We start from the raw sequence: 25,903 nt of genomic DNA, 5'->3' as shown, positions 1-25,903 counted from the left end.
CATAGTGAGCAACATGTTAGACTTCCAACTTGCTTTGGCCTATTAATCACACCAATAACACTGCAATGAACTATGCTCCAATTGGCTGGCCATCACATTTCAAGCTCAGTAACTAGCTACCTCAGTGGCTGCACTCCATCGCCACTGCTTTGTAATTGGTTCAGAGGCAGAGTTTCATCCAAATTATAGGAAACTGAACTGTTTAAATATTTTGTCAAGACTACAGCTCTTCAACCTTGTTTCAATGTTTTTTTGTGTGTGAATGTGAACAAGACCTAAGCGTCAGAAGCTGACCAGAGATCCTTTTCTGAATGTCTTTCTGATCATGGAAGCACATATAATGGATAACACGGTGGTCGACTAGTTGGTCCAACAACTGATCAGTTGACTTGTTTATTGTGATTTTATTTTCAAGGTAGTTTTGTTTATTTTTAGCAGGAGTGATTTATCTAGCATACTTTTAGAATGATGTGCTTTTAAATCAAGTCAATTTTACATGTTTAACACTTTTTACAATGCACACTGTTTCAAAGCAGCTTTACAGACAGTCATACTGTTATGTCTATAATGCCTTTTAGCAGTTTTAGGGCTGGACGATAACGATAGTATAATTGTTCCTCCGACTTAAGATCTTGTTATATTCTATTTATATTGTGTAACAGATATATCAGTGCCAGAACATCTCGGGTACACAACTGAGTGATCAAATGTATTTCCGCGAAATGAAAGAAGAAGATTATATGTTGATATTTTAGTAATGATATTTTGATAAAAAAAAAATGTTTAAACAAACAAAAGCTTGTTAGTAAAACCTTCTGGAAAAAGTTCCATCTTCAGCTACATCCCCTTTTAAAGCATCAGCCATTAAAAAACAAACATTCAGACAGACATATTTTGCTATTGCATCGCATCTGTTTTTGAGCATCCTGACACAAGCAGTGTTTTTAAAATGGCACGTCAAGCTAAAAAAAACATATAAACACCAAATAATTATGTTCCAGTCAGTTGTACTCTGTAAAATTGTTTTTGAACAAAAGAAAGTGTCTTATGTACATTGCCCAAGAAATGTGTCAGATGTGAACCTGAAAACAGCCCAATTATACAGACCAACAAGATGATTTTTAAAATATGTGGATTTGCACACCCCTAACCGCCTGTCACTGAGGAGACAAATCAAGTGCATCCTGTGCCAAGTCTCATCGGGCATTCCTCTGTAGTGTGATGACTGCCACTTCAGCTGCAAACGTGGTAAACTGTCATTGGCTGATATCAGCTGTTTCACAGAGTGCTTAAATGACCCAAAACCCTCTGCGAATCTGAACTGCATGCAAATCATGGCTAATGTCTTCCCATGTGCAGCTAAGCAGGGTGCATAGCAATTTCTTCCTGCTTGATTAGGCCATGCCATTGATTAATTGATTGAGAGGAGGACTGGAATGAAGACATAGTCAGAGGGGATCTCGAAAACGTCCGGCCCAATAGAAGCCGCTGTTCTCATTCAGAGGTCTACAATGTACCATTAAGTAAGATGAATTGGTCTGGGTATCTGCTTTTAAGTGTGACTCAACAAAGACGCTGACCTTGACAGCAAGACAAACCAATGACACTTTTCACTTATTCAAGCTCTACAATTGCTGCATTGCATTGCCCTGATCTCATTAAACCCTGCTCACAATGAACCGCTGTTCAAATACATAAAAGAAAATAAGGAACTACATCTACAAGGATTTTACTAAATCCTATGCCACAGAAAAAAACATGAAAATGACATATTGATTTGGATAATCGACATCACTGTGAAGGCATTGTGAGTGGTTGTCAGGACATTGTTATGCAGTTGTTAAGGTGTTCTGGGTGGTTTCTACTGACAAAGTCCAATATTCATGTCTTTGTGATACTCTAGTTCCTTTGGCTTGGCTTCATCATTCAACAAATGTTTTTTTCTTTCTTTTCATCATTATCCAGGAACAATAAAACCAATTACTTAGAAAAGTAATTGCACAAATGTCTTCAGCAAGCCACACAATTTAAGATATCCATAGCACAAACTGTGCTGCAAGAGTTGCAAGAACCACTAATTACAAGCAGCGTCAAAAAATAATTACATTTAAAGTGCATGATTTTCATTAGTGTTACTCATTACCATGCAGCATAGATGTTGTAAATTGTGGCCTAATTAACTTGTGACTTTATGGCTAGACCTTTAGTTGAAAATGTTTTTGGCCAGTATCAGCTACATGTCAATGTCTATGAAGTACAACAAACTCTATAAATGGTAATTTTATTCAATGTCATCTACAGTAATGCAATTCTTATGCTTATTGATTATTCACGGAGCAAATATGCTGATCAAATAGCAATGGGATAAATAAAACTATTTGGTAAATGTCAAGCAAACAAGCTGAATATCAAATCATCTAGGTGTTCTGCTGCATTTGTAAAAATGCTTCAGGCTAAGCAATCTGCCATATCGGAAAAATTCACCAAAAAGGTTAACGATAGACACCTAAAGTGGGGTCCAAAAAAGACAACATTGAACTTAGCGTCAGTAAAAGAAGAATCACTGAATAACCACCATAATTTCTAAGTTACTGAGCACACAAGCAACTTAGTAACATTGATCATGTGAACTCAATGCTGATAATACAATTTTGTTTGCATTAAAGTAAAAAAAAAAAAAAAATTAGAAGCACTTTTTTGTTTTAGACTTTTGAACCACTATGATTAATATTTAAAATCTCAGAGTATGGTTGTGTTATGAGTAAGCTCAGCGATGGGATATAGCTCATGCTCAAACACATATATGATCAGGCACACAGTTTGCAAGGCCGCTGACTGCTGATCAGACCTGTAAGCCATAGATATGAGAGGCTCTGCATTATCAATCAGTGAGACAAATGGGACTGTCAAAGAGAAGATCTCCCTTTGGCAAATTGATTATATTTGTGACATGTTCTTCAGGACAAAAATGTTCCCATCTCCATCACTTCTCATGGATCGCTTCTGATATACAGAAATGCACTAATCGTAAATGATGGTAAAGGTGACATGCCCTAATGCGCTAAGCTTTCATCTAATTTATATAACTCAGATTAACCAGGGTGAGCCAGATTTTTGTCTTAAGCTCTTTTAAGAGCCATTCTAAACCTGTAATTCAATGACTAAGAAGATTATGAGCAAGTAGATATATTGAGTAGCCCAGTGTGAAACTCACCTAACCGAAAACCTGCCATTATTTAGTTATGAGACGAAGAAGAACAGAAGATCATGTTATGGATTTATATTTAACAGAGCTGAGAGCTCTAGGACAGATGCTCTCTGCCTCAGTGCTTTCTATCAGAATATGCAGTTCCTGGGCTTTTTGTTCCATCGCTTTCAACTGTGTCTGTGAGGTTTTTGACAGATTTAGTTCACAAAAACAGCAAAAACAATGCAGATAATCTTCAATTCAAAGTATATTAACTTAGCCAGCAAGCAAATAAATCTAAGCAGTATAAAAATCCCCAAATATATTACATAAAAAAACATTTTATGATTTCATCTACATGAATTGAATAAAATAACAAACAATCAGAATAAAGTGATGTGATGCATCCTGCTGGATTTGGCTAATCAATTAAATGCACTATTAACTGATGATAATCAGTATTAACTAAGAAATGATAAAATGGCAACATCAAAGCATTTCCATAATAATGGTCTAATCTAAAATAAGATAATGATATAAGCCATCTCTATATCCTCAAAAAATCTGCAATTGGTTTAATCTACTCTGGCGCTCGAGGTGTAAAATGAGAATTGAAGCTTTATTGGCAGGAACAGTGCTTAAACTAGATAAACTGTCTAGAGGTGCACAAATAAGGGTTCAGCAGACGGACATGACCATTTGTTCGGCAGGTCGTCAGATTAAAGGGTGTGGAAATCCCAAGCCTAACTGGGCATTTAGCCAGCAATCAAAAAGAGGCTTAAATTCTTTGGTTCAGGCAAGGTACAATCAGATGGTGTCACACTAACTAACTCTAGAGAAATAACCGCACCTGAAAAGTGTCAGTCTAATCTTGTGTTTTCGTTTAAGGCATCAGGATGCACTGCAGAGCTGACTTCTTTCTCAAAATGCACCATTAAATTCGACTGCTGGATCCGGTTTAAACTGTGCACACATCGTCATTTACCAAGAATAAAAAGATGCCATTATCTGTGAGAATGTGGAGATTTAAGCTGACAGAATGGGTTTCTCTGTCACCCTGTTTCATTATGGAGACAAAGGAACAGGGAATGTCTGGTGGAATAATGCCACATTTCCATATTCACGCTTGTGTTTTAATGGCACTTTTATTGAATTAAGCTATAAGTATGCATTCTGCGCCTGAAAACTGGATAAAGTTCATTCAGCCAAATCATGTCCCCCATAATGTTGGAGAGCACATCTCTGACTTGGCACGCTGTGTTAATGATTCCGATTTAATCTGTCATCACCGTGAGCGATTAGCCCTTTCAAACTCTGCTTTATTATGTGCAAATTAGGCAATGAACCATATTTCATGTTAAGATGAATATTTATGACAATGAGTCCAGGTAGAGGCACTGACCCCTGAGTTGGTGAGGGGACATTTCCCATGAGGTGGCTCTGGTTTAATAAGCGATTCCTACCGTTTGGCACATCCAAGATGTGATGCTTATCCAGGGTCCAGCCACCCATGTTGGCGGCCTCCAGCTCATATCCCTGCAGTGTGGCTGTCCGCTTTTCCCACAGGATCACATTCAGACATGATTCATACTCGAAGCCCACAGATACTACAGTATAGGGGGGGAAAAGGCAATCTATTATCTTTACAAATGTTTTACACCTAATTTAATCATTCAAAAATAATATGTTAAACAATTTTACAACCAAATATTTAAGCATATTTATATATTTTAAGCATTGAAACATTTTTAATTCTATAGGCTGCTCAGTAATACTGGCACAGTATATGCGGTGTTGACAATTTACTGTTCATGCACATGGGAAACTGTTGCAGTTACTATTTCAGATTACAGCATTGTTAAGGAAGAAATATTTCAGCAAATGGCATGATTACAATGAGTCCAGTCATTGCAACATTTTCCAAATGGATCTGTGACCTTCTAAAAGCTGGTGTTTCTCAGTGAGCTTCCTTTGCAGACTAATTATACATGCAAAGAGCAGTCAGCAATATACAGATGGACTAGAAAAATGCAGCTGCTTGTAGATTTTATTTATTGTTAGAACACAACCTAGAGTCAGTTTAGCAAAAAGATGGTTCAGATAAAGATTAAGCATGTGCTACAAACTTAACAAAATGAGATTGGCTTTTGAACTATGTGTATTTTCAGCGAGGTTTAAATCATACATTTTGTGCAGTATTAAAATGAAACCATATTATTGTCCTGATTCTCTGTTCTAAATCCCTTTAGTTAAAGATTCAGAGAATATTAAGGTCAACCTTTTGGTCTGTATCATAATAAGTCACCTTCACCTAATCAGTTTGACTTGTACTACCAGTTTTTAGATAGTTTTTACTCATCTTGCCAAATAATTATCTGGGTGAAAAAAAAGATTAATTGTATCCTGGTTTAAATCAGTCCAAGTTAATAATATATTCATACACAGAGGGCTTTATATAGATCTGTTTCCTCCCATTGTTCTGCTACCTACCTACAGCCTCTGCGAGTCCGTAGACTCTCTGGCTGTACGCATCAGTCTTGTCCCAGATAAAGCTGTAAGAGAGCCGGGGTGAAGCTGGGAACTGCTTCTGAAACATTCTGCCCTCCACAGCCACCATGAGGTGGACCCGAGCCAAGCCGAAGGGCACGCTGGACTGAGTCAAGATGACCTTCAGAACAGGTTTGTAGGCTGAAGCACGTGAACTCAAGTAAATCAAGTCTAAATCACTACCAGGAATGGCCGTCTGCTCATGGAGAACCTGTGATTAGAAACACGCACGAGGAAGTTAATTGCTTGTACTGTAAAATTCCTTGTGGCTTATTTGATTTTTTTTATTACAATTATTGGTAACAAAATGCACTGCTTTGCAAATGTATTAAACACTATGAATTCATTATTCACTCGGGGGTGGATATACACTACCGTTCAAAAGTTTGGGGTCAGTAAGATTTATTTATTTATTCATTAATTTTATTTATTTATTGGAAAAAAAATAATACTTTTATTATTTTAATAATACTTTCCAAAGTAACAGTAAATACATTTATAATGTTACAAAAGTGTTTTTATTTAAAATAAATTCTGTTCTTTTGAACTTTCTATTCATCAAAGAATCCTCATAAAAATATTAAGAAGCACAATTGTAACATGTTTATTGAGCACCAAATCACTATATCATATTATACTTAAGAATCAAGAAATGGCTGCTGACAATTTAGCTTTGCAATCACAGGAATAAATTATATTTTAATTTATTTATTTCCAAAAATTTTAACATTAGTGTATGGCAACCCAGAAGTCAGTAGTTAAAAAGAGTTTTTATAAATGGTTAAAAAGATGACCAATGCCATTTTCAAGAAGCATCATACTAACATCTTCAGAATGAGTTATATAAAATAATAATTTACCGTGAATTTACACACAATTTGTTTTAATTACATCTGATCCCTGCTGACTTCCAGTTCTGGCCTTAAAAGTGACTTATGTTATGAGCATGTAATGTAAATCATTTCTGTCACAGGAACATAATATAGTACACCACTGTCATAATTAATTCAGAAGCAATAAATGCGTAAAAATGTCTTGTTTTCCTGACCATATAGTATGTTCTGTACATAAAATCTACCTGGTTCTCTCATACTTTGTAATGTCATTAAATCATACAGGGCTTAAGACACATAGTCAAATTTATTTAGATTTTCAGGAAAAAATTAAACGAGACTCGCTTTACTCCAAGATGTCATGTGGAATGAGTCACCTGTGTCTCAGGAATGATGGGGCTGGCCTCGGGGCTGGAGCGGTAGAAGGTGGAGAGAGGTGACGCGGTGATTCGGGGCGAGGGTCTGTCAAGGCCACTAAATTCACAAGTTGGCGTGTCTCTTTCCTCTTTTCTCATCACCAGCGTGTCCATCACATGGAAAACTCTCCATGACAACCACACCGTGCGATACACAAAGGAGTACGGAGCACGCTCGAAACGTAACGTCATTGCTGTCCCTCCGTTCACCAATAAATCAAACCTGCAGTTGGGTAAAAACACAATTTTCACAACAACTCATGTATGATAGACAATTACATTACTCTTCCAAAACAGTGCTAAAGTGGTATCATGGTACAGTGATGATAAGTTTTTTTTTTTAACTACTATGGTATTGCTACAGTCCAAAAATATGGTATTCCAATGGTACATGTCATTATTATCATGGTACCATGATAACCATTGCAATTTAATACATGGTACTTCTATGTTGTACTGAAACATTGTACTCTATGTATGAGAAATATATCAAAAGCAACTTAAGTTACGTCATTTTGCACACTACTATTCAAAAGCTTGGTGTGAGTAAAAATGTTTTTGAAAGAATGCATACTTATTCAGCACAAACTCTAAATTGTTCAAAAGTGACAGTAAATACATTTATGTTGTTACAAAAACTTTTCATATCAAATGAATGCTGTTCTTTTAAACTTTTTATTTATCAAAGATTCCCGGAAAAATCTTTGATCAAGATTCTTGAGCACCATATCAGAATGATTTCTGAAGAATCATGTGACCGTAATGATGCTGAAAATTCAGCTTTGCCATCACAGGAATAAATAACATATTTGAATATAGCAAACAGTTTTTGTAAATTGTAGCAATATTTTACAATATTACACTTTTTATTTTACAGTATCAAAAAATGCAGCCTTGGTGAGCATGAGAGAGCATAAGAAAATGGTACCAATGTCAAACTTTTAAACAGTACTGTATATTTTAATAATATTTCACCATTTATATGAGTTTAAGACACAAATCGTGTCATAAACTCACATTGTTTGTGTGGGGGCAGAGGGCATTTGAAGGCTAAGTGCGATTCATAATTTCCTGTTATCACATTGACATTGCAAAATTTGGTTTTCTCCAAATTTCATGGTTTGTTAGCTTCATCGCAGCGCTTAGTTAGTGATGTCTTCCTCATTCAATATCCTCGGCTAGAATTGTATCAGATTCAAACATCCAATAAAAACAACAGCTAAATGACATGCACTTCACTGTCTTTTATCAGTAGTTCACTAGCACATTTAAGATGTTCTATTAGTTAATAAGGGAAGATGTGATGTAACTTTTTACATTTCAGGGATTTGGATGAGAGATCTGGAGGTAGCAGTTAGCGCAGGCCCTTTTTTAATTAGCGTGGTGTAACGAGGAGGTAGGCGCAGATTTGGAAATGAAGGGGCGTCTCTTTGAAGTCGTGCTCTATATGAGCTGCTGTCTTCTCTGCCCGGAAGGGGAGAGATGAACGGTGCGGTGACTTTACGCACATACACACAAACATACACATCCTTGAAGTGCCACTGCCTTGAAATTCTCCCTAACTGCTCCTGTCCCTTTTTTCAATCTGGGCATGGCTGGGCCACTGTTCCAGACCATCAGCCTTTAAAGCTGTTTCTGTCCCTATGTTTCCCCTTGGACACGCTTGCTAACCAAGAGCAGACACCAGTAATGAACAAGCATGATTATCTGAAGCCCATTCCCCTGTGTGCAGGTTTTTTAGGAGGGATCTGGATATATCAGATAATCCCCAACATCGGCCTTCCTTCTTTAGAGATGTAGACCCATCTAGGGGTGGAACGGTACATGTATTCGTATTGAACCGAATCGGTACGGTCGTCATGGTTCGGTGCATGAATTTACATGAAGAATGCACCGTATAAAAATAAATAAAACTCCCGTGCAAATTAATTAATGTAATGCGGAACTACTGTTAGATACGCGGGTTATTTAGGGACACCTAATCTGTAGCCCTGCCTCCGCAGCGCGAGCCTCCACAAATGGACGAGGCATTTATACTTCGCGCTCGCCGGTGTACTATTCTTTGAAACGACAGGGTGTGACTTGGTGTCCTCTAAACCATCAGGAATCAGCGGTGAGATGTAAGGTACACTCAGGAATGTTTATTTTAGTACAACAACACTTTAGTACACCAAAACCACACTACAAAAGAATTGTGTAAAGCAGTAAAGCAGATTAATCCTTGTGACATTTGAAAAAATAATGAATATGAGAACGTAACCTACAACTAAATTAACGTTATCTTACATAATTTCTAAACATTTTTATTTAGTTTTGTGAACCTTTTTATAAAATATGGCCATTTATTTTTATTTAAAGGGCTTATGTCTGCTATTGTAGGCTCATTTAGTTAATATAAGAAACTAATTTAGATGCAAGAACTGGGCGCCGGTGCTGTGAGATGTACATGCTCGGACAGATTCGGCTTGAAGTCGTGTGTCTTCGGATGCGGAGCCGCGTGCGCTAAAAAGCCGTGCACCGCACACCGCTACGCGAAATGTGGCCTTGCAACGCGCTCGACTGCCCACACTGCAATGACAACATTTTTGCTCGTGCGTCCGCACATAAATAAGAGATGCTTTATTTTCAGTTTTATAGATGGTTGTCTTATTTTGTTTACATCTTGCTTTACACACTTCAGGGCAGGCTGTTGCAGCTAGCTCAGGGGAGAGACTGTATGACACTAGGTGGTACAGCCTGAGACATGCACAATAAAAAAAATTGCCTTCTGCATTTTTGTTTTGCTTTTCCCTCCATTGTACCGAACCGTGATGTCTGAACCAAGGTATGAACCGAACCGTGACTTCTGTGTACCGTTCCACCCCTAGACCCATCCCTTGAGTATTGTTCATTCTTTTAATAAACTCTATTGAAACGAAAATAACATTTTTAATGCATTATGGTGATGCCTCAGTTAAAGGCATACGGTCGCCACACATACACATGCATACTCCCACACGTGACCTTGAGTCGAAGACTCACATTAACTGCTGATCTGTGTGATTCTTGATAATGATGGATACTGACTAAAGGGATTATTATAAAGGTACAAGAAGGTCAGATCAGCACAGAACTTAAAGTTAAACTCGGCTGATTGCATTAATGTTGTATAACTAGAGTTAAAATGGGGTTTGAATGTGAAAATTTTCATATTTTTAATGTATGTGTGTGCAGATCAGATTTTTGCACTCAGTTTAAATCAAGTTTTATATCTTCCACTGAATTAATTTAATTGGTCAGAACGGCTAATGAATTAACATCTGATTCATCTACTGTAAATCATAATTTGTCTGACTCAAAATCAAGCAACTGTTTTATGTATTTATGTTTCATGATTAAAACAGTATCATTACAGCCAGATTGTTTAATGCGTAATTTGTTTTTTAAATTGCATAATTGTTTAAATTATGGTAACACTTTATTTCGGTGGTCCACTTTTAGATATTACATATTATGTTCAGCTTATTGTCAACCTCTTACATGTCTGCACCTCGAGAGATTGTAGAAATCAAGTGACGAATAATGTTATCACAGCCGAGAGCTGACTCACCTACTAGTTACCTCCACAGTTTTCAGCATCCCTCCGCCACGCCGTTTCTCACTCTCGGCTGGGGATACCGGGTATAACTCTGGGCTAAATTCCAAGCTCGGAGTCCTCGATCCCCTTGGACAGCACGCCAAATACGCTTAATATATTTTTTTACTCTATTCGATCATTTGTAAGTGTGAACTCGTGAAAACAACTGCCACAGGTAATCAGACATTATTTATTTATTTATTAAAGATTTATTTTTGATGTTTTATCATAGATTCAAATCTATAAATCAAAAAATGTATTGCATTTATGAAGAAAAGGCTCAGCACCCAAGGCTAGCTATCGCTATTGCCTCAATGGTGTACAGTGTCTTTGAGCGAATTGCCAGCAACAGCCATTAGGATTGTTAGTGATTTTGTCTTAGTGACTTAGTTAGGAGTCCTCTTGACTACTCCTAACGTTTCACAGATTGAGGAGCTGGTTTTAGAGCTAAAATGCTTTGTGAAATACTAGATACTAAACACTATTTTGCTAGAGCAAAAACTTAGGAGTCTTAAAAATGCTTAATTTTAAGGATTTTTAGGCATGTCAGTCCTAATTTTAGGAGTTTCTCCTAATTCAGCAAGTTAGGAGCTACTTTTAGCCTTAAGATGTTTTGTAAATTAAGATGTTTTGTACAGCCCCTGAACCCTAACACCTAATCCTAACAGTCTAATACAGTCTACTAATACTCTTTCAAAATGGACTGGAAACTGAATTTTGAGTTTCAAAATAGTTAGTAGAATGGTGGTGTACCATCAAAATAACTATATATATCTATATTTATATACACATATACACACATATACACACATATACACACATATACACACACACACACACACACACACACACACACACACACACACACAGTTGTCAGGTAATCAGGTGAAACCCAAATCAGGTTTATTGGCAAAAGTTACAGACTTGTTTGCAACGAACTAGTGCTATAGCGGCGAGTGCATGTTCTGCTTGACTCAGTGTGAATGAATGGCGCAGACGCGCAGTTTCATTTACCGCACACACACACACACTGAGGAACAAGTGACGCTTGCGCTGTTTTCAGTCTCTGCTGCCTCACGATAAGATGACATGATGAAATTCATCTCCAGAGCCACTTTGAGAGTCACTTCATGAGCATTTTACCGTTTTGAGAAAAACTATCGTCATATCATTCACGGCAACCCGTCAAAATAAAAGTTTGGTTTAACTTTGAAAAAATTTACAGAAATAAGGATATTAGTCTACTGTACAATAGATTTAGCTACATCTCCATGTATTAAAAATACTACTACTACTACTAATAATAATAATAATAATAATAATGTGTGCATAGAAGGTTGCTTATTTTTTAAGCAATATTTCTCAATATTTGCGTTTTACAGCATGTAGCCTTCAATGCTTATATGTATTATTTACTTATGATTACTGTCATAAATAAAGTAATTTAATTGAATTGAATGTTTTTCAAATAGTTAAATAAAATAGAAAAATAGTTCCAACAGATTTTGAACTAATGTGAACGGTAGCTACTAACCTAACACAAACAAACTGCACAGAGCTAAGATGCCTTGGTTAGCCCAGCACCACCAAAGTGCACAGCTGCTAGATCTAGCTAACGGTAGCAAGCAGATTGCAGTAGCTTTTAACGTTATCTGTCTAACGTTAACTAACTCATGAGTCACGACTTAACGTTAGTTAGCGTTAACTCATGCTGTGGTCGTTTACGAGTCAAATACATAACGTTAGACTAACTTTAGCCAGCTTATAGTATCATGATTCAGTACGCTAGTTCGCCAATGTCAATTAACGGAGCCAAGCAATGTCCAGGCCAGGGTTTTTATTAATCGAGCAACAGAAAAATAATTGTCATATTAATCGTCCAATTAGTCCTTAGATTAGTCGACTAATCGATAAAATAATCGTCCGACTAATTGTTTTATTAATAATCGTTTACCCCAGCCCTACAATGAACAAATTATACAAACGTAATTGCAATAGCTAAACACAACAAATGTTTCAAGTGGTCTTCACAAATTCAACTGAAAACGCAACTTTTAATTACTTCTGCAGTCTCAAAATTATTCAACCCCTTCATGGCAAGCATCTTTAGTACTTAGTAGAATGTGTATATATATATATATATATATATATATATATATATATATATATATATATATATATATATATATATATACTGTACATACATTTGTGGAGATGTGTATTATATTTTGTGTTTACAAAAAAATATATGCTAATGTGATCTGTAAATGAAACCTTGCTGGGTCATAAAATGACATTAGGTCAAGTTGTGATCTTATTGCCTGTAAGTGACAGGAACATTGGCATGGGGGGATGTGCTTGTCTGTGATGATTAGACCTAACTTGACTTGTGTGGGAAGCAGTGAAATGTAAATAGAAATTTGCATAAGACTATGCAAACTGGTTTCTCACTGACTATCTTAAGGATAGGTATTAGCATAATTATGTGTATACGTATGTGCTTGTCTGTGTCTGAGTACAACATATTTGTACGTACATGCCATCCTGTCTGGTGATGGTATAACCCTGCTGGGGGTAATGCAGAAGGGACACATTCACCCCAATCAGTGGAGTGCCGTCACTGGTCACCACCTGTCCGCGCACTACGGACACCAGGCTGTTAAATAAACACAAACACACGCCCAAAAAGAGGTAAATGTGGTTCTGAAAGAAAGCAAAGGTAGTTTAACCTTAGCATTGATTTTCAAGGTCAGCAGACCTTGAAAACCAGCATTACCAGCATTAATTTTTTTATATTTTATATAAAACATTTTTTTTTGATTTTATATATTAAATGTCCAGATCAACTATAAAATGTCTCAATCCACTGCACCTGACCTTCCTCTGCCATTCTGTTTTGATAATCTTAATAGATGTAATTACAGCACAAATTATTTTACCAAGCACCATTTAGTGTCTGACCTGCAATCTCGTATCTTTAGACTAATTGTGCGATAATTTCACAATGTGATAATTTCTCAATGTGCGAACAAAAGGAACCTTAGGGCAGATGGGCGGGATGAGAAGTTTCCTCATCAAGGCATAATCAAAAGCTTCATCAGCCAAATATTCTTAAGAGATTCTAACAAGTTTTTCTTAACTGGTCCTATTCTAAGGCAGTAAAGACAAGCAGCAATCTTCATATTGTTAACTTTGCCCGAAAACACCAAAGGGCATAGAACATATTCGCTCAAGACTCCAAATTGAAGAAGTGCAAAGGTGAGGCGCTCAATTTTTTCACTGGAAAAAGTAATCATTTCTTAAAGTACACGGTATGTTAGCTTTTCATACAAATCATACCAACGGTTGATGGCTTTTCCATCTGCGATATAAAAGCAGCAGAAATTAGATAGGACAACATGGAGTCTTCAAAAGGGAAACTGAAGTTCTGAATTCCTATCAAAAAGAAAAGGCCTATTGTTTATTCCGTATGAGTGTGAGAGGCTTGCTCTATTTCCCCTTGCTGTTAGATCTACAACCCCAAAACGTTACAAAAAAACACTTTAAGATTGTGGGAAATATTGTGAAACACATCAAACGGCATCACAATTACTTGCATAGCCAGAAGGACTTTCTATGCATATACATTTTAATATGTTATAGCATTTATAAATTAATTATCGGAATAAGAATTACCGGGATAACAAGCCATGTGTCAGAGTGATTTTAAATAACGTTCATTTCCTAAAGCATCTAAACTAACCATTTTGTGTCATCTTAAATATGTTTTAACATTATTAAAAAAGTAGCTTATACAAAAAAAAAAAAAAAACTATAAAATGCAGCTTACCAGCCTAGTATAGAAATATTAAAGAGATATGATAAATGATAATTCTGTCAACATTAACTCACCCTCATGTCATTCCAAATCTCTTTTGGAAAACAATTGCGGTGCGAATAACATTTTTTTTATTTTGTGGTAATATCCATTTTTGGGTGAAGTATCCCTTCAAGCCACATATTTATCAGTGTAGTTCACCAAACCTAGCTGAGCATTCTTCAGCAGTGCAAGAGCTCCTAACCTGCTGTTGAACGTGTTTTCCCCTGTTAGGGTATGGGTGCCCTCTGGAGCTACCAGAAAGCTGACGCGCTGATAGAAGCCCTGAGCGTCTGGAGTAGGCGAGCTGTGGTGTTGCATTGTGCTGGGATCTGGAGCCCCGCGGCAGTATGTCTGACCCTGACAGGTGCTGTGAATGCAACAGTCTGGGTCCATACAGTCCACCAAGCCATCTAAAATAACAGCAACGGACTTTAGACAACATATTCAGATGCTTTAAAAGTTATTTAGACATTTCTAGTACAGATTGTGTGTAAGTGGGAGCACCATCATAGTAAAACAATTATTTAGCACTTAACTTTGCAACATTTTCTCACCTCCCTCATTGTCCTTGCCATCAGAGCAAAGGGTTTCCATAGCGACATCACACCCCACCCCTCTCCATCCCGACTGGCAGAGGCAACGCCATCCGTTCTGGTCCAGAATACACCTGCCGTTGTTGTTACACAGCCCTGGACAGCTATCTACCGGGACAAATTCATCAGTTATACACACCGACCAACCAGCAGCCTAGGATGTGTCAAGGGGGTGAAGAACTCACCATAAAGAACTGCTTAAACATACAGGGGAAAACACGGTGAATGTGTCTTAGTCAGTCAAACGTTTGGCACTTGACATTTTAAAGACATCGAACAGGACTCAGGGACAGCTGTAATTTCACATGAAACAGCTGGGCAAAATAAGTGTTTTAGTATTTTTGATTTTTTTTCTTTTTTTTCTGGAGAATAGATTAATAAATTCAGCGAAACACCAACTAGGCAAAATGGTTTGAATGAAATAAAAAAATGAAATATTTATGAAGCATCTGAGCCGCTTCTAAATTTAAAAGAAAGTTCTTTTGAAAAATACTGTTAAATTATCACATCTAGCAGTGTCCATGTGAAGTAACAGCATGCTGAGCTGATCAGACAGTGTACAGAAGTGCTCCATCATATCCTTTGTCACAGAATGTGTGAAGTCAAAGGAAATTACAGAGGGAAATGCTAAACTAAAGGAGCTTAGCAGCTGCTAAATATTACATTAAGAGACAGTGAGATGTGCAACAATGGGGATTTGGGTAATGCGAACGTGTATATGTGCATGGACTGACTGATGGTTGTGTGTGTGTCTCTGTATGCCTACATTTACACTGTATAAAACAGGGAACCTGAAACCGAACAGATGTGGAGACATTAATACACGGTACATAGACATAATGAAAGTCATGCTTGAGAGACAGAGGGGTCAGAGCCACATGCTCTCTTCAGGGCAGCATGACCTTTACCTCTATATCCTATCCAGTCTGCTATCATGAAGAGACATTCAGGGAAAAGAATTAAACATGGGGTGTTATACTGCGGTATGCAGTGATTTAGTGTAATTTCTTTAGACAGCCCAGGCAGCCTCCGCTGGTTTACACACACCTAATATGCTGCGGCTTACCCTCTCCTCGGTAAATATGACATTTCATGATATTTGCATTGTACTGTTGAAGAGCTCGATCAGAGAAAGGCACAGCAGCTTTAGAATTTTTCTTTTCCTTTTTTTGATGAACCAAGGTCTATGTGTGCGAATCTGCTTTTAGTTTTCATAAACATTTGCATTCAATGAAAATGTAATTAAAAAGGAATTCAAGAAAATTATAATTAAACGTTTCTATTTTCAGATCACATAGAAAGCAAACCATAGCAAATGAAAGAAAGCACAGTACCTTTTATTTTGCTGTCCAGAAAGTGTGCTAGAGTGATGCAATGAATGAACAAAAAAGTAATTATTAACAAAATATAATTTTTTGTGCAATGTTAACAATGCAATTCATGTACATATTTTAGCCGATTGGCCATGTGACCTCCCATAAGTAATTCATAAAATTTGAAAATGTGCAACAGTGTATTGATGTGCTGTCAATGTGTTTGATTTAAAAATTACTCAAGTATTCCCTGAATAATTCCAATATGCTGTGCATTTTCTCAAAATGTAATACGTGTTTGCCTTTTCAGTCCATTTTGATTACTGGATAAGGATGTTTCAAAATCATTTTGATTCAGATTTGTGAATCATTTGTTAAAAAGATGTGGTTAAAATAATTATTTATACAAAAAAATCGACCATCACCATGACTTGTGAGCGTTTACTCTACACAATCTCTAACTAAGACCAACTAAGAAATATTTAGCCAATTAAATATTTCAGAGCTAAACTTTTTACAATACCATTCAATAGTTTGAGAAGGCAAGACTTGAGGATTTCTAATGAAAATCTCTTACTCACCAAAGCTGCAATTATTTGATCAAAAATACAGTAAAAACAGTATTGTGAAATGTAAATGAAACATCACTGCAATTTAAAATAAAAATGTTCTATTTGAATATATTTTAAAATGTAATATATTCCTGTGATGGCAAAGCTGAATGTTCAGCATTAATCCAGTCTTCAGTGTCACATGATCCTTCAGAAATAATTTTCTGATTTTGTGAAACATTTCTTATATCAATGCCGATTTTTCCCCAGGGTTCTTTGATGAATGGAAGGATTTATTTCTGACACCAAACTTTGGAATGGTATTGTATATTAACTATAGAAATCTAACCTTTTGTATGTTATTAATTTCCATGATTTTTACTGGCCTGTAAAATACAATTTTATCTGTAATATTTCCAATGGTTTGACTGTAGGAACCTTGAATAGGATAAGATATTTTTTAAAGCTAATCTAACAAAATACAAGGTTCACAACAGGGTTAACTCACCGATATTGCAGTTTTCTCCCGTCCAACCTTGGTGACACTCACACTTCCCCTTTCGACACATGCCGTGCTCACCACAGTGAGCCTGACAATCCTCCTGTTCACACCCTGCCCCTGACCAGCCGTCTGCACATCGACACACACCTCCACCACATACGCCGTGAGGACTGCAATCCGTTGCACACATTTCTGAAACAAACAACAGTGTCTTTTATATAAATACAATTTATAAAACAACAATACAACTGAAGTGTACAGTCACACATCTTTTATCAGTACATGTACATATCTTATGCCATTAAAATATTATTTTGGATACAGTGTCAGATACTTGTACATTAGATTTAGATTTTCCTTGATGCATTTTAATGTGGGACGGACAATGAAACTTTTATCTGAATTCTTGCTTCTTAACTTGAGTTTGTTAAAGTTAACTTAATGTTGTATTTTTGTTAAACACACATTTAAATTTCATCCACAAAATAAGCTTGAGATCAAACATTAATTTGTGGATGCCTGCAGTACAACTGCGGTTCCCCTGTTGAAGACCCCTGATCTACATGTTGTCTCATCTGCTTTGGCAAAACAAAGAAATTTCATCTCCTTCACAACAGCACCATGCTGAATTATAACTGCTATGACTGAATGCATCTTTGGCACTCTAATTCTCACTGCTGGATTGTATTTGAATACTGGGGAACAAAATTGGCGGTAATCCTTTGATAGTTTTGTGCTAAAGCCAATGCACAATGGCTCTGAACTTGTCATCCTACAAGCTGTGACTGTTAACATTTCTGGAGCTCTCCAGAGCATCCATCAACAAATACATACACGCACACATTCACAGAAGACTTTCTGTCTTGTGCACATTTTCAAGGACAAATGACTCTTTAACAGAATTACACCGTGTTGCATTTCTGTTATCATAACATTTAGTGCCTTTAAAAATGCCTTAATATAATTCACTCTATTTCATCTAGGATAAAATGTAGCCAAAAAGACTCTCGAAAAGTAATTTGATTTGAAGGTTCAAGTTCAAGGCAACATGGGATTATATATTTTTTAATCATTTGAATTTAAAAAATATGGCGTGGCTACATGCCAAAACCAGTTTATGGATGGTACATTTAATAGATAATTACTTCCATAAGGCATAACCATATTCTGCAAGTGTCAGCAAATATTGTGCACTCTGTTATTCTAGAGAGACATCTCAAATTAGGAAGACTTGGTTCCATAGATGGTGCAACAACAACTTCATTACTCAGTTTATATTATACATTCAATTTACCGTCACCTTAAAATTTCCCAGTGGGCTGCAAACTATTAAACTAAATGAATTAACATGCACACAGTAGAATTAGATCTGCATGTCTGTTTCCAGTCCAACAACGATCTGCATGTATTAAAACAACCTACAGGTCAAGACAAGACCGTAAGAATTACATCTGTATGCGTCAGACAGCACAAGGCATTTCAATTTTTAGTATGTATCTTCTGCATAAATTCATATAAATCAGGCAGTGTCTACAAAGTAGTAAGTATTAAGGTTAGAGATCCATTTTTCAGACATGCTGCAACCAGAAAGCAATGTGTAGGACCATCTAAATGCATCTGATGACAGGTAAAGAGAAGCTTAAACCTGGATTGCCCCTATCCACCTTCATTTCAACTAATCATTATGTTCTAATATCGATATAGTAAAGTGAAGTAAGATATGGGGAACCACTATTTCAAATGAGTTAACATTTTTCAGTATGTATTTTCTCAATAAAGTCATACAATTCAGGTAACGTCTGCCTTGAGTTAGAGATCCAGCTATTGGAAGAGAATAAGGCTCAAGGCTGAGACCAGGCAGCACTGTGCATCTAAACATGTCTGATGCTAGATAACAAGGGCAACTTAGACCTGGCTTTGCCCCATCCACCTTCATTTCAACTAATCATTATGTCCTTAGAACTCACCTCAACGATTCCTAAAAACAGCCAAATAACACAACCCGGGGCAATTTTGATTTTATAAGGCCATAATCGAGCCAATTTATCACTGCAGAGAAATTACACTGGTGACTTTTCTCCACTGCTGCCCAAGGCAACCTTTCAGGCAAGTTCAGAATTGGTCTTCCATTAAGCCATTTCTTTGTAAAGCAACTTTTAGAGTGGGAAGAAAGTCCTCTTGACATATAAATGACGGCTAAAAACCTAACTGAAACGTAGGTAAAGTCTCTCTGAAGTGTTTGTCCAGGGGAGCTCTTTTGCTGTCCCCCCTCAAGATACGTTTTTTTTTTTTTTTATTCAATTGCAAGACCTTGGAGGGTCTGATTAGGTGGTGCCGGCTCTCTGGAATATTAAATTGCTCTAAAAGGGTGAAGGGGTGGTTGATTTTTTTCAATCTTTTTTTTTTTTACGGCCTTCTTTTTCCACACCAGTCGATGTAATCAATTTTTCATTAGCGGCAAGGTGTTTATCTGTTTTTAGCACTTCCAGGTTCCAGCGGGAGGCGGGTCGATCCATGCCACACACACGTTAATTAAAGTTTATTTAATTGAGGTGGAACAGTGGAGGTAATGAAGAGGCAAAACCCCAACTGTGCAAGCAAGTGGACTCCCATTGCTCCCATGGCCAGAGCTGCAGCTAAAGTAGCCCATTGCTAAGCTCACCAAACACTCAAGAAGAAAGTAATGGCTTAGTTGCTTTACTACTTTTATATTCAATAGAAGCTAAAAGTTCAAATAAAACATTTCTATATAGCAGTATTGCTATATTTAATTGCTAATGAAAATCCTTGATACAATCCAATAAAAAAGGATATGGAAGCATTACCAAAGTTGTATATGAATATAGAAGTAAACCCATATACACTTTAGATAGATTTTTTTTTAATTGACTGATTAAATGAGACAAAAAAAATCAAATAAATCCTGTTATTTTGAACTTTCAATTAATCAGATAATCCTGAGAAAACGTCTTGTTTCCACAAAAATATTAAGCAGCACAACTGTTTTCAACACTGATAATGATAATAAATCTTTCTTGAGCAGCAAATCAGCATATTATAATGATTTCTTAAGGATCATATGACACTGAAGACTGGAGTAATAATGCTAAATCCGCTTTGCCATCACAGGAATTAATTACATTTTTAAATATATTCAAATAGAAAACATCTATATTAAAATGTAATAATATTTCACAAATATATTGTTTTTTCACTGGACTTTTGATCAAATAAATGTACCCTTGTTGAGCATAAAGAGACTTCTTTCAAAACCATAAATCCCTAAACATTTAAACAGCAGTGTAAGTGTTAATCTAACTTTAGTTCACATATGAACAGAAGATTTATTTTCATACTGTAACAGTCGAGCACATTCAATTTAATCTGTGGTGAGTTCTGTTTTGCTATAACACTTTTTGATAACTGCAGCACCACATTTATTGTTCTCTTCACATTTACATTTCACATAATTCCCCTATTCCAAAACCACAGGCGCTTGTGATAGCATAATTCCCAAAACCTTCTCTGAAGAAACAGCCTGACAGCTGCATTTCTTTTTCTTTTCACCAATTACTTACAGGCATCACCAGGGGACTGTAACATATGGAAGTTCTCGCAGCTTCTGTAAGATTAGCGTGCCGTGCGTCATGGCCACAGGAAATGCTGACTTGATTGAAAGGTTACTCACAACAGGCTAATCAAACTAGAAACATAAACATTAGTGGTCCTAACAGCACCCGGTGTGGGGAGAATGTTAGAGCATAGACCCACAACCATTTCCTATAATAATGATTCAATTACCTACAGTGGGGTACAAAAAGTCTAAGACCACTCTGAAAATTTAATTTTCAAATCTAATATAAACCTGGAATTAAACAAAGTTTTGGATTTTTCAAACAAATCTCCCAATCTCTAATCAAACCTTATTTAAAGTTATGACATGACTGATCACAAAATCAGTCACAAAACCAGTGGTCACCACAAAACCAGTGGTACCTGTAGAGCAGTCAGGCCCAGTCCAGTTGGCATCACAAATGCAGGTGCTGGTCTCACTTTGGAATGAGCCGTGGCCAGAGCAGTGTTCTGGACACAGAGAGAGTTGCGTCTCACAGTTCGATCCGGTCCAGCCTGAGGTACAGTGGCACTGACCATGGAGACAGGAGCCATGGCCCGAACAGGTTGGCTCCACACAGTCCACTGTGGAAAACAATACTGTTTTTAGACCCTTTTTTCAAAGAATTAGCTACATTTTTGCCATGACGTTTAAACAACATTCACAAAATAATGTTTAGTTGTTCAGTGGATGTATGAAATCAGATACCCAGATCGTAACCACAGGTGTGGTTCATCACATTTTCAATATACGGTACACATTTTTTATCTATTTATTTATCATTTAAAACCTGATAAAGTCTTGCTTGAAAAATGCTATAATTCTTTAAAATACACTACCATTCAAAAGTCTGAGATTGTTTTCTCACCAAGGCTGCATTTATTTAATCAAACGTACAAATACTCCATTAGAAAAATTTGTGTAATATTGTAAAATACTATTACAATTTAAAATAACTGTTTTCTATTTTAATATACAGTATTTTTAAATGTAATTTATTCCTGTGATGGAAAATCTGAATTTTCAGCATTACTCCAGTCTTCAGTGTCACATAATCCTTCAGAAATCATTCTATTACGCGGATTTGGTGTACAAGAAACATTTCTCATTATTATCAATGTTGAAAACAGATGTGCTGCTTAATATTTTTGTGGAAACTGTAGCATTATAAATGTTAATATTTTACTGTCACTTTTGATCACTTTAATGCATCCTTACTGAATAATTAATTTCTTTGAAAATATCTAACTTTAATATATATCTAATAACTGACCCCCAAACTTTTTAATGATAGTGTATACTTTACTAAAATATTCAATGTATTATGTCATACATTTTTGAATGTTTTTTTCCCTTAAATAGTCCTAATGATAATGATATTACAATAATTGACCTTACCGTTTTTAAAGAAAGGTCTCTTTATTGCTTTGAGAGTTTCAAGACCACACTCCAAAACCTCCTATTAAGATTCAGTGATGCTTAGATGCCATTTCAGCTTCCTGCTGCTATTCAAGAAATCTCTTGAATTTGAAGTATTACCATCATGTAATATAGAAACATGATGATGGAACAATGTTTGCACAGTGGGAATATGTCTGATCCAGTAAAATGGCTTCATATTCATGCAGTTCTATGATCATGCAGCGTAATCATGGGACCAAATGATGCACATGAGAAGGAATAAAATACCATGACAAATCCATCATCATGTTTTACAGTAGCAACAGACAATGTGTGTTGAATGTATCATTTGGCTTTTCCCAAGCATAAACCCATGAAGATATAGAAAACAGGTTGAAAGATGACTCATCTGATCACATTAGTCTCTCTGATCTATTGCTCAAGGGTCCAGATTTTGTGCTCTGGAAATAAATGACAGCCATAGGACGTGTGATGTACAGTTCTTGTTGAGACTTGGACAGAGGTACTAATTTGATTCAATGCTACAATTTAAGGGTTGCATTTTTGGAGAATTTAAAAGCAATCTTGTCAGTGTGAAGTTGCAACCCTGTTCCTCATTGCTTGAGTTTAAAAATTTGGTAATCAACCTCATGTTGTTCCAAATCTTTTTGAAGAACGTTTGAACTGTTTTTGTGCATATAAAAGTCAGTGGCATCTAAAATGGCACATTGACTTTCATTGCATGGATAGAAAAACCGACATTTTTCTAAATATATTTGATGTTCCACAGAAGAAAGTCATACAGATTTGTAACGTCAATGATGACAGACTTTTCATTTTGGGGTGAACTATCCCTTTAAATCAGTGGTTCTCAACTCCAGTCCTCGGGACCCGCTGCTCTGCACATTTTGTATGTCTCTCATATCTGACACACTCAGTTCAGTTCATGGAGTCTCTCCTAACGAGCTGATGATGTGATTCAGGTGTGTTTAATAAGGGAGACATACAAATTGTGCAGAGTAGTGGGTCCCGATGACTGGAGTTGAGAACCACTGCTTTAAATATCTGTTAAAGACAACAGTTAATGCAAAATCATCAAGCTGTTTTGAAAAACACACATATCAAGATTAATGTCATACCTCTTTGTAGGTTTTAATTGGCAATGAACTAAATGTGACTGCAACTACATTATTATTTTTAATTTAATTAGCCAATAATTTTGTTTCATCTGGTCTTTATTATTTTGTGCAACTTTATAATAACTGCAACATAAAGGCCCCGATATACTTCAAGAGAAATCAAAGAACGAACTGATGTGACGTCATTTCGTCACATTCTTAAAAAATATGTTAATATATATATATATATATATATATATATATATATATATATATATATATATATATATATGCATTTTAAAGCATATTAAACAATCTATTCCCAGCACATCTCTCTTTTCAACTGTCTCACTAGGTCTTTCTCTCTCTTCTCGACCTTAAGGTGAGTTACTCATTCAGTTCAATGACAATTATAACACTGGTCAAGTGACCCAAACATGGACATCTAAAGAGTTCATTCCAAAGTCTATTGAATGTGGATCAATAGACTCAATTGGTTTTACCCAGAGAAAGCAAGAGGAAAGGAATCAAAAGACAGGAAATATGTTGTGTGCATGTAAGGGGTATTTTCTTGGCTGTCTGCCTTATCTCAATCCCACATGTAGAATCCATTTCAGTCAGTGGATGCTGTTAAATGGTGTGGCTAATTTATCACAACAAAACCCAGTCTTTAAGTCAGTACACTCATCCATGTAATTAGCTGCTCGGTGGTGTTGCAAAAAGCCTTCTCCTCAACTACAATGAACTACATATGTTGTGGTTTCTTTGCATACCTACTGAAATCAGTCCAGTTACCTTGATCACAGTTGTCACCTTTAAAACCTGGGTTACATATGCAGGAGCCTGTAACACACATGCCATGACCCGCACACTGGGCGTCCATACACTGACCACTGGGCACGTCACATTCAATCCCTTTCCATCCGCTGTAGCACTGGCAGCGACCGCCGTTGTACTGACCATTGCCGCTGCACAACACTGGGCATGCCGCTAATAGAGAGAAAGAAATGAGTTAGAAGGATAGAGGTATGCCACAGATGGAAGAAACTCACAAAACATGCCCAGGATGTCTTACTTTTGGGTCATTTGGTAATTTATCTCATTGATGATTATCATTATACTCTTATTATTGTACAGGTGAAACTCTAAAAATTAGAATATCATGCAAAAGTTCCTTTATTTCAGTAATTCAACTTAAAAGGTGAAACTATACCGGTAGACTCATTACATGCAAAGTGAGATATTTCAAGCCTTTATTTGTTATAATTTTGATGATTATGGCTTACAGCTTATGAAAACCCCAAAATCAAAATTAGAATATTGTGAAAAGGTTTTCATAGCTGTAAGCCATAATCATCAAAATGATAACAAATAAAGGCTTGAAATATCTCACTTTGCATGTAATGAGTCTATATAATAGGCTGTAACAGGTTTCACCTGTAATACTGTAATGAAAGTCATCCTTTCTGAACACAATTTTATTTCATTTTAAAGTTAGCCTATACATTAAATACAGTGCATGACTAATATCTTAGTATTTTAATTCTATATAGGGTACAGTATAATGTTGATTTGGCCAATAATCCCATTCTTTGACTCCATCTGTAGTCACTAAATTTGGCCGATCTCACGAACCAATTGCAATTTAATGATGTAAAACCATAAAAGGTGCATTTTGTGGTTAAATATGACCCCAACATTTTCTTTTGTCAGGTTTTATGACATTCATCCTCATAGCTACAAAAACTATCATTACAACACCACACACACACACACCTCTCGAGCAATATGGTCCAAGGAATCCTGGGAAGCAATTACATGTGCCTGAGACACATTCTCCATTGCCATAGCAATTGTGTGGGCATTCCATCACCGACTCTGCACAAAGAAGATCAGATAATAAAATTGCAATTTATCTGTGGTAAATTAACTGCATTTTTACACAGCTTTGTATGTGTGGTATAAAAAAGTAGTACAACGTAATTGTGGTAAAACACTACTGGAGTGTCTTTAAGAATTATAAAGAGTCTCTTTGGAAGTTGCCTACTGAATTCCCACTAAATAAATAAATGTATAAATAATTGAAAAGGCAAGAACTTTCCTTTGCTGTAAATAAAAGCAAATTCTCCTCATGACCGCATAACATACAAAATAAATTCATATTTGAAGATAAAAACAAACAGCTCAGCAGCTCAAGGCTTAGAGATTTAGTCTGTTGGCCTCCATATTCCCTGGCCTGACAGAAAGAGATAGCGGCAGAATCAAACTTATTGATTAGCCAACAACTCAGGGCATGCTTCTGCACGCCTCATTATCACTGCTGCGCTATCTCAGGCACTTGGGTGCAAGACAAA

At 36.4% G+C, this 25,903-nt stretch overlaps 1 protein-coding gene across 2 annotated transcripts in view; it reads right to left on the bottom strand.

Moving 5' to 3' along the window:
- The window catches only part of LOC307007956 (teneurin-3), a 120,369-nt gene that overhangs the window by 16,824 nt on the left and 77,642 nt on the right, over window positions 1-25,903 (bottom strand). For both annotated transcript variants that reach the window (XM_079630470.1, XM_079630471.1), the window contains exons 9-19: window positions 25,326-25,427; window positions 24,345-24,539; window positions 21,414-21,614; window positions 17,424-17,609; window positions 16,386-16,412; window positions 15,013-15,159; window positions 14,661-14,868; window positions 13,136-13,255; window positions 6,945-7,206; window positions 5,678-5,945; window positions 4,651-4,794 (exon numbers count right to left, since the gene is read on the bottom strand). In XM_079630470.1, coding sequence (XP_079486596.1) covers window positions 4,651-4,794; window positions 5,678-5,945; window positions 6,945-7,206; window positions 13,136-13,255; window positions 14,661-14,868; window positions 15,013-15,159; window positions 16,386-16,412; window positions 17,424-17,609; window positions 21,414-21,614; window positions 24,345-24,539; window positions 25,326-25,427 — 1,860 coding nt within the window. The remainder of the gene's footprint in view (window positions 1-4,650; window positions 4,795-5,677; window positions 5,946-6,944; window positions 7,207-13,135; window positions 13,256-14,660; window positions 14,869-15,012; window positions 15,160-16,385; window positions 16,413-17,423; window positions 17,610-21,413; window positions 21,615-24,344; window positions 24,540-25,325; window positions 25,428-25,903) is intronic.

This window comes from Phoxinus phoxinus, assembly GCF_949152265.1.
Source record: "Phoxinus phoxinus genome assembly, chromosome: 12".
In the NCBI taxonomy this organism is placed as follows: domain Eukaryota; kingdom Metazoa; phylum Chordata; class Actinopteri; order Cypriniformes; family Leuciscidae; genus Phoxinus; species Phoxinus phoxinus.
This window is presented reverse-complemented; position numbering and strand designations above follow the sequence as displayed.